Below are 10,714 nucleotides of genomic sequence, written 5' to 3' on the forward strand. Positions count from 1 at the left end.
ACTACTTCAGCCAATTGTCTTTCCACTTCTTGCAGCAAAATTCCATAATATAACACCCTCTACAACCTCTGCAACCTCCCAATTAACTTCCTCACTCCAGACACCCCAAACCAAACTGCACTCTACTGACTATTCCTTCTCTATTCCTGCATCCCCTGTCAATCCTTCCCTCCATCCTCATCTAAAATAAGTTCCTTTTTTACCACTTTTAGAACACATTAAAAAACCTGGCTCCAAGTTCTTTTTCACTGGACACATTATGTAACTCACTCCTCACCCATATCACTTCTACTTCAACCCTCTGTTCTCACCTGCTGCTTCCCTCTAATATTTACTACTACATTAATCTGCATTTATTTTTCTACACTATTAATAGTTACATATTTACATATGGGTTCAATTGACCATGGGATTTTCTACCATCTGTGATTAGTCAATGTTTGTGACTTTGTTTGTTTTATCCATTCATTTTTTTTTTATGAGAATTTCATCACCCATGCTGTGTCAGCAAAGTAATCTACAATATGCAGTATACTACCCCAGTAAACAAACAAACAAACAAACAAACAAACAAACAAAACAAACATATAAATAAATAAACCAATAAATAACATAGAACAGAGAAGCAGGATCATCAATGGAGGACTCCACGAGAAGGGGACAGCTATTTTATTAGTTAAGACTTGTACATTTGTTATAGGAAGTGGATTAAGAGATGTTGAAAGATGCTCTGCAGCTGTATAACAGAAGCACAAAATAGTAAAAATATGATAACTGTGATACATCTCCACCATGCTTCTTCTAAATGGTGTTTAAGGAAATCATGATGAAGATACTTCAATTTTGCTAAGGAGGCTCTTTTGTTTGGGAAGTGGAATATTGTGATAGTTATGTCAGATGCATTGGGGGGGGGGGGGATGAAGAGGAAAAGAGTTTGTTAAAATAGAAAACATGTTGACCATTATATGAGAAATTTGGGGCTGGTGGACATAGTATACTTTCTGCTTGGGAACATCCTGGATGCCAGCTGGACTAAATATGGGATATACTACTGATGATGGAGAGGCTGGTGATGATAATTTCAGATCATGCAGCAATATTCTTTAGTCTATGGAATTTAAGCTCAGGGATATTAGAAAAAAAATTGAGACTACCATAGTATTATACAAAGTATAAAGATTTCCAGCAGGGATGCACAATAGATTTATGAATTGGCAGGGATGCACAACAAGCTCACAGACAGATATGGTGAATTTAGAACATCTAGGACATGGTTAGATGGACAGTTAGGACTCTGTGAAGGGTGGATTGACCCATAAAGGGAAAGTTTGTATCAGGTGAGACTAACAAAAGAATGCTAACATGGTTGAATTTAGAACCTCTTTGAAAACCGCTAAAAGAAATGATGGCTGGGGGATTTGGAATGGGTAGGCATACTCATTTCAGGCTCAGTTGAATAAGCATTTAGAGAAGAGGTGAGAATTTTTAAATGAAGATGTGAGGGACTCACATTTGCAAGACTCACCAGGATATTGAAAAACAACTTTTATAAAATTAAGACTAAAGAAAGTGAACTCAGTGGAATATACATATTCAGTGCCTTCTAATGAGCAGCTGGAAAAGTTGCATGAGGTATTGCATGAGCACAAGGACATCTTTATATCTTTATACTCAGTGCAAGTGAAGGCTGAACTGATACATAATAAGACTGAGGGATTTCTTTAAAACTTAGGTCAGCTAAGGTAAAATAAGGCGCAGGTGGAAGGTTTCATGGGGAACAGCCACTGTCATCTTTGGAGGACTCAGAAACAAAAATGAAGGACATTTAGAAAAGATCAAGAAAGATTTGAGATGGTGCAAAATGCTACAAGTGGAGCTACACAAGCAAGTACAGGTGGCTCATATTTTCATGTCCCCCTTTGGTTATTTTTATACCAGGTATTTCCCAGTAGCTTCCCCAAGAAGTTCATAAACATGTTTAACAATGTAGTCTTGGATTTTGTATGATGGGGAAAAACCTATTATATCATGTTATCATGGAATAAGTTGAGACTGCCTATTACCAGACTCATTTAGATATGATTGAGGCCACACAAGTGAAGGTTTTGTTTTATTGTTGAACCTAGAATGTTAAGCAAAATAGAAAATGGTGGTATTAGAATACAGGTGGATCGGGCAACAGAGAGGTTGTGGAAGTTTAGGGTCATAGAGGTGCATTATGGGAAAAGACCTTCAAGGTGGTAAGACAGTTATTTATGACAGACCTATTGCAGGACTAGAAAAAATATTTTTTCCCCAGTAGGGTATTCTAGCAAAGCAAGTGGGAGGAAAATACATGAATGATATGGACAAGTAAGGGACCCAATAAACTTCTATAAACAGCTAAGGAAAGGGGGTGGATGGCTAGATTGGAGATGAGTCAAGGTGGAGTTTAAAGTTAGAGAGGTATCGAGATTGGAAAGTAAGGGTTTAATAGTGACAGCAAAGAGGTTAACAATTTTACCTGAGATAGCTCAAAAAGAACTATGAATAAAAGGAATGATAGGCCAGACTTAGGAAATAAATATTGGCAAAATGAAATCTGTCCATGTGGCATACTCTGGGACTAGGCAGGCAAATGAGAAGGTGGTGGATCAATGCAGGACTTTCTGGCAAACAAACGTTAGTATAGATCTCTCACAGGAACAATGGCTGTTCACACATTGGTGAGGTATGCCCCCAAAACCAGGAAGCTCTGCATTTTTGCATGAACGTACCTGCATAAATATTTTATACCCCTAGGAGCTTTACCATATCTCCATGCAGGTATGTAGTGGCTATTGTCAATGTAAACAGGAGATAGGAGGCAGTAGGGGTCATATATTTTGGGGCTATGAAGTGTTTGAGACTAACAAAACCTGTTTGATTGGGTTTTTGGAAGGTAAATGGTATTGGCAAAGGTACTGTTTCTTTTAGGTTATGACCTTGACATACAATTCTCTACACATGAACAGAAGGTAGGGTGTCATAGGGAAAAATAAACTTTAAAAATGATCAATACATGGTAGGTTCAGGTTAAGGCACTTTAATCTTGCAGCAAGGAGACAAAAACGTGCTAATACAGAGTTTGTCTAACTAAAATCAGGAAGTAAGCTCATCTTTATACACTTTCTAACAAAACATTGCCTACCAAGCTGACGTAACAGATCACAAGTTTTAACATCATCATTACATTGCAGCTGTTTATCCATAATTTTCTGCTTGCACTATCAATTTTATGAAAAACTTCCTAAGAAAAACAACGTGGCCTTGGTGACCACCGGTTAGATACAGTTTCCCACTATGTTGTGTTTCCATTCAAGGTTCTATAGCTAATTCGAGCACAAAGCAAGTACAGATTCTTCAAGCAGTCCTTTGTCTTATGTATCTCTTCTTTTCCGCAGCTGTGCATGTTCTCATAACACAAACAGAGCTAATTGTTCAAAATCATAACATTATAGAATATGGTATTGTTTCATTTATTACTTCCTGACCTAGCAGATAATCACCTGCTTCTCAGTACATTTCCAAAAGGCATAAACATGAATTTTGCTGTGCTAGCAATTGCAAGGTCAGGGGGCATCTTGCAAGTTTCAGAAAGCACATTGCAGTTTCAAAAAGCATCTTATAATTTCATACAGAATTAAGCTGTATGTAAAATAGAATGAAAACGTGTTAACTCTTTTAGCTTCTAATAAGCATCAGACATATACATAAATGCATATTTCTCTGACATAGGGCTTGTCATGTTGGTGGTGGAAAAAAAATATAAAGAGGCACCGGGAGTTAGTAGATCATCCACACAGTAATAGAAGTTATTAATGACATTTGTAAAAGAAGGAAGAAGGATTAGTAGGAGAGATCATCCGAGATATCAGGAACAGTGGGGTAACAGAATGTGAATCATTAAGAAAACCAAGTCTCGAAATCTATAAAAGTAAACTCATGGAATGAATCATGAAGGTGGCGTAAATAGAATTAAAGGTCAAAAGTGGCAAAGCTCACTGAAGGTTAATCTTAGAGGAAAAAGTAAAGGCATTAGTGGACTATAAAAAAGGAAACAAGTGGATAGTTCAAGGTAATCTTATTTTGGAAGTTTAATTACTCACACCTATTATCTAAGGGATCACTTCATGCAATAGTCATAATGGAAGCAAATCCACCATAGAAGGTTATGGTTTATTTTACGTTCTGTTTAATGCTATAACAAGTTTATCTGAAAACAAAGAGTAAATCTGAAATTTGTATAAATAATGGAAATTTTAAAAAAAGTGAATCAAAAAGAAAACTATACTAAGCTTCCAGCATTTATATTAACCAAATGTATACATCTTTTCTGTATATATTTATGCTTGATATTAATTTCTGTCATTGTCCTACACTTACATACTACTATATGTTTATGATATGTTTCATTGTTGTGGATGTTCGGAAAATTTTCAATAAAATGTTTGTTAGAAAAGATTGTATATTTGATATGCAGAACTAGCTACTATTGCCACATTTTGAGAAACTAGATTTAAATAAAAAATCTGCAGTTCATGTTAATTAGAGATTCACATAGGTGTTACAGTTTTCTGGACACTTTCCCCAAATTCTTCTTTCTCCTTATATTTGACTTTGTTGCCTGTCCTGGATTCCACTTCAAGCTATAGCCAGGTAGCAAATAACCTTGCACATCCCTTTCCAAAGTAAGAAGAGCCAGCCAGAGCCACTGAAATCTCAGCTTCTCATTCTTATCTCCTCCATATCAGTCCTTCTCAAATGCAAGTTACCCTTATCGCAGATGGGAGCTCTCCCTCCGTGCCAAAAGGCTGACTTATGCAATATAAGTAATATATTTTTATTAGACACAAGACATTAACAAAAGTAATGTTCAAATCACACAATTCATATATATATATATATATATATATATATATATATATATATATATATATATGGATCTACTTCAGAATCTCGAACTTTCAAAACTTCGAACTTCAAATGGCCGAGACCAAAGTTTTGAAACTTTGAAAACAAAATAAAAAAAAAAAAACAAAACCATTTTTTTTACAGTTTTCCCCCCCTGCACCCCCCATACCCCCTGCTCAATAAATATATAAACTCCAACATCACACTACAGTGATGAAAATGGTAAATTTCCCGATCCGTGTTGTACAGCAATCTCTATTCAAAACGTTTGAAGTTTCAAAACTTTGATCTTATGGTCTCAGCCTTTTAGAATTCAAAGTTTTAAAACTTCATGCTTCTGAAGGGGATCCATACACACACCACACACACACACACACACACACACACACACACATATATATATATATATATATATATATATATATATATATATACATCTATAGAGAGAGAGAGGAGCGCTACAAAATCCTGAAAGCCCAAAATCCCGAAGACCAAAATCCTGAAAACTCAAAATCCTGAAAACAGACAGGATACTATCACTCACTATATTCCAGCATAAGTACATACAGAAACATATTACCCTTCATCTATACGCAGGGGAGCAATCTTGGAGTTGATATATTTAAGTAGCAGGTGGTGTGAGGGGTGCATGGGGCCTTCCCCCTTGCTTATACTTGTAGAAGAGTAATATGGTTTGTGTTTTATTTGATTCTGTATGTACTTATGCTGGAATATAGTAAGTGTTCGTATCCTGTGTGTTTTCAGGATTTTGAGTTTTCAGGAATTTGAAGTTTCAGGATTTTGGTCTCAGGATTTTGGCCTTTCAGGATTCTGTAGTGCTCATATATATATATATATATATATATATATATATATATATATATATATATATATATATATATACAGTAGATATAAGAAGTGTACACACCCCTGTTAAAATGCCAAGTTTTTGTGATATATAAAAAAAATGACACCACAATAAATAGTTTCAAAACTTTTCCCACCTTTAATGTGACCTATAACCTGTACAATTCAATTGAAAAACAAACAAATCTGTTAGGGGAATAAATATGTGATCAGCTTATTGTACTTTTTTTTGTAAGTGTGCACACCCTTAAACTAATACTTTGTTGAAGCACATTTTGATTTAATTGCAGCATTCAGTCTTCTTGGGTACACAACTGCCATCAATTAAAGAGACTCTGATTAACCCCAAATAAAGTTCAGCTGTCCTAGGACAGCAAAAGCCATGGTTCACAGAGAGCTTACAAAGCATCAAAGGGATCTCATTGTTGAAAGTTATCAGTCAGAAGAAAGGTACAAAACAATTTCCACAGCAATGGATATATCATGGAACACAGTGAAGACAGTCATCAAAAAGTGAAGAAAATATGGGACAACAGTGATGTAAAGAACTGGATGTCCATCCAAAACTGATGAAAAGACAAGACAAAACTGGTCAGGAAGGCTGCCAAGAGACCTACCTCAACACTGAAGGAGCTGCAGGAATTTCTGGCAAGTACTGGTTGTGTACTACATGTGACAACAATCTCCCATATTCTCCATATGCCTGGGCTATGGGGTAGAGTTGCAATACAGAAATCTTTTTTTACACACAAAAACATCCAAGCCTGGCTAAAATTTGCCAAACAATACATCAAGTCTCCTAAAAGCATGTGGGGATATGTGTTATGGTCTGATGAGACAAAGGTTGCACTTTTTGGCCACAATTCCAAAAGGTACATTTGGCTGAAAAACAATACTTTGCATCACCAAAAGAACACCATCCCCACGGTGAAGCATAGTGGTGGCAGTATCATGCTTTGGGGTTGCTTTTATTCAGCTGGAACTGGGGCTTTAGTCAGGGTGGAGGGAATTATGAACATTTTCAAATACCAGTCACTTTTGGCCCAAAACCTTCAGGTGTCTGCTTGAAAGCTGAAGATGAAGAGGAATTTCACCTTTCAACATGACAATAACCCCAAGCATACATACAAATCAACAAAAGAATGGCTTCACCAGAAGAAAATTAAAGTTTTGGAATGGCCCAGCCAGAGCCCAGACCTAAATCCAATAGAAAATCTGTGCACAATAGATGGCCTCACAATCTGACAGATTTGGAAAGCTTTTACAAGGAAGAGTGGGCAAATATTGCCAAGTCAAGATGTGCCATGCTGATAGACTCCTACCCAAAAAGACTGAATGCTGTAATTAAAGCAAAAGGTGCTTCAACAAAGTATTAGTTTTTATTTTTTATATTTTTTCCCTAACAGATTTGTTTGTTTTTCACTTGAATTGTATAGGTTAATATATGTCACATTAAATGTGGTAAAAGTTTTGAAATGATTTATTGTGGTCTCATTTTTTATATCAGAAAAACCTGCCATTTTAATGTGGTGTGTACACTTTTTATAGCCACTGTATATGTCTGTGGATTTTTTTTTTTTTTTTTGCGTCTGCAGCATGTTAGATACCTCAGTTTCTTTTCAGTCAGATCTCCCAATCCTTGGAACATTCTTCACTCCATCATTGCCTTCTCTTGTTTTTACCTATAAAGCTCCACATCTCAGTCTACTTCCTTGTTTTCTTTGTTATATTAACAGTAACCACATCTCATATTACATTTATACCATTTTGTTACCACTTCTATTATTGTTCAAGTACTTCTCTCTATACTGCATCTCATTTCCAGCTAATTGAATACGTTAAAAAAAATATCTCCTGTTTCTGGCTTCCTTGACATGTGTCTCTCTCAGGCACAGTATTTCTCTGTCCTCGTTATATGTGTCCTTACCTTTCAACAGTAACATATCCAGGTATTAGAACCATCAGCATCCAACACACACCTTGATACAGTGTTATCATTTTTTTTTTACTTAGCCACTTTACTTTCTTCTCTTCACAGTTACTCACCACAGAATTAACCCTCATAATTACCATTACAGGATTTTGGATGCAGGCCCCGAAAAAGAATAACAACAGACATACAGACTACTATAAGGAACAGAATGTTTTCTAAAAATTAACCAAAAATGGAATGGGAATGGGGAAATGAAATTTTACCAAGAGGTATGACTGCAAGTAGGGGTATAGAAAATAGTTAAGACGGGAACGGAAGTTACTGGAGAAAATTAACAAAAGATCCAAGGTAATGGGAGCAGATAAATAAGGATGGAAAGGTAATAGAGGAGATGAGGCCAAGCAATTAAGCAGACTGGAGACTGCCTTCACTACTAGGGATTGATAGAGTATAGGCAAAGAGAAGGGGACTGTTGAGTCTACATCAGAAGCTGGTGCAAAAATGGATAATTAGAAGCACATATTAAATACAGTATGATAACTATAAGAATCATTCAGAAGAGGTTAGAGAAGATTGAGAAGACATATCGGAAAGGCAATTTACAAAGGAACAGTGGGAGCACATCTGTATGTCTCCCAAGTATGCAACAATGTCCATAATGTTAAAGATATTTCTATGGATGTGTTAGAATATTTATTTTTGTACCCTTGGCAGACTTCAGAAAATTTTAAATCAGGTAGATAGCAGATGCTGGAGGTGTGATGAGAAAGAGAAAGATAACTGGGAGCATGCTTTTTAGGAAAGTAATAAGCTTACAGATTTTATAAATTCCCATCAATGTAACTTGTCAGAAATATTGCAGGAGCAAATATTTGTAACTAATACAATTATTTTTTGAGCTGAGATGAAGGATCTGAATTGCCTAGACATAGTAAGGCTTCACTATGTTTAAATCTGTTCACTGCAAGAAAAGCAATTAGTAAAAACAGAAGTCAAAATTTAAACCACCCATAATTGAATTATGGAATATTTTAAAGCAGATAAAAGAATTGAAGGTAGGCTCTTTATAAAAGAAAAGGGATAACTTCCATAGAAATAAATGGAACTTTTAGGAACTATACATGCAGAATAATGCTCAGGAGGAGAGAAATTTAAGGGAAAGCAGGAATTGAACACTTTATGTGACACTGGAAGTGAATGAAAATTGTTAAAAAGAAAACGTAGGTATACTATACGAACATAATAACAGAAATGTTATGGTTTATTTTATTTTCAATTACTGTATGTGTACCAATGTCACTTTAAAAAATGTCATGTTGAATAAAGATCTTTAAAGAAAAGGAAGGGAGCTAATGCTCAGTCCCCCTTTCCTCTTGTCTAGTAAAATTGACTCTCAAAATTAATTTTCAGGCATTTATTCCCCCTCAGAAAGGAGTTCCCCATGAATGCATCTGTCTGTAAATGTTAATATTCCATGTTGAGTATATTTTGCTTTCAAACTTTAATTTTCTCCAAGTGTACAGCAATCACTTAGTCCTTTACCGTTCTTCTTTCTTTTCTTTTATCTGTCCTTCTGGCTTCTTGCCTTCACCCTTGTTGGTTTCCATGCAGAAACTCTCCCTTCAAAGCAGATGAGGGAAATTTCTCAAGTACCCTGACAAAATCTCCTTCATTCATTGTAACCACCGTTCAAGATCATTACTGAAAAAAAAGCATATTGATTGAAACACTTAAATAGATATTTAATGAATAAAAAGAAGACATAATATTCTGTGATTTACTGCCAAATATCTAACATATTTCTTTGTTTTGCAGGTTCATCTACCTTGGTTTAACCACAGCATTAAACACTGCATCTCACATCCCATGTGTCATCATTATCATACTTTTAAACAAACAGATTAAACAGACAAAACTAAAGTCTGCAACAAATCCTGAAGCAGGAAAAAGACTCACTCAGGGAAACATGGAACTCTCACATCAAAGTGCCAACAGTGTAAAAATAGATTCTGAAGCAGTTAAAGTATCCCGTTTGTAAGAAATAAAAAAGACTGATTTTTTTCTGATGGTTGCTTCCCAACCAGGCCTTGAACAGCTATTGGTCTTGGAATGATGATTTTTCTACAAGTGACTGTTAAGGGCTTGATGTGGATATTATAAAGAGAATGTGACAGTATATTCTGAATGATCTTCTACCTGCATGATATTGTGTAAACAATAAGGTATGTTAGGTGCTGATAGTTTAATATATACCATATGAAGCTATGAATGAACACTGCTTCCTGATCTTACCATGGTTGAGTAACTAAGGTTTTGTACTTCTTACTTACTTTTCTTTCACCAGTTTTTCTACAGCAGATCCTCATAAACCTTGTTTATATTTTCCATTAATAAAAATAATCATCAAGGGTAACTGTAATGACAATGTTTTTAATGTTTTCCTGTCATACAATCCAGGATCTTTAAAACCTGACTGGAGTTCATGAAGAGCTTAAAACTGCTGCATCTTTCTTACTTTGGCACTACACTAGATATAACTCATCATGGAGAATCATAATTCAAAAACCACTAAACACATTAGCTTCCACAAACCACCATTGTAACTACAACTGTGCAATAAGTGCCATTAAGGATGTGGAGAAGTAGCAGTTTATGAATCTGACACCACTGCCGTCTGTGGACTACCTGTCTCACCATTAAATGGTATAAAACATGGAAGAAAGACACACAGTCAAAACCACTCTACTCCATTCCCCAGCTTGTCTCTGACAGCCAGCCTCTGCAACCCCCTTCTCTATGATAGAAATTCTCAGACTGTCTCTTTTCTCCCTACAAAAGTGGGATCCCCTAACTATCCCTACTTATCCAAAAAGGGCTTGAAATCTTCTGTCTAACCCCACCCAGTCTGTTCTCAGTATAAGGCCTTTGTCTGTGTCACCACACCTCTTGAGAAAGAACAGAGAATGCAACCTTTACCCACAC

The 10,714-nt window shown here is 35.9% G+C and overlaps 1 protein-coding gene across 2 annotated transcripts in view; it reads left to right on the forward strand.

The window, feature by feature from the left end:
- Nucleotides 1-10,151, forward strand: part of LOC122815359 (solute carrier organic anion transporter family member 1A2-like) — a 420,483-nt gene extending 410,332 nt beyond the window's left edge. For both annotated transcript variants that reach the window (XM_044087813.1, XM_044087814.1), the window contains one exon: nt 9,548-10,151. In XM_044087813.1, coding sequence (XP_043943748.1) covers nt 9,548-9,770 — 223 coding nt within the window. In that variant the 3' untranslated portion in view covers nt 9,771-10,151. The remainder of the gene's footprint in view (nt 1-9,547) is intronic.
- Nucleotides 10,152-10,714: the final 563 nt, after the last annotated feature.

This window comes from Protopterus annectens, chromosome 11.part0 (genome assembly GCF_019279795.1).
Source record: "Protopterus annectens isolate FY-2018-M chromosome 11.part0, PAN1.0, whole genome shotgun sequence".
NCBI lineage: Eukaryota > Metazoa > Chordata > Ceratodontiformes > Protopteridae > Protopterus > Protopterus annectens.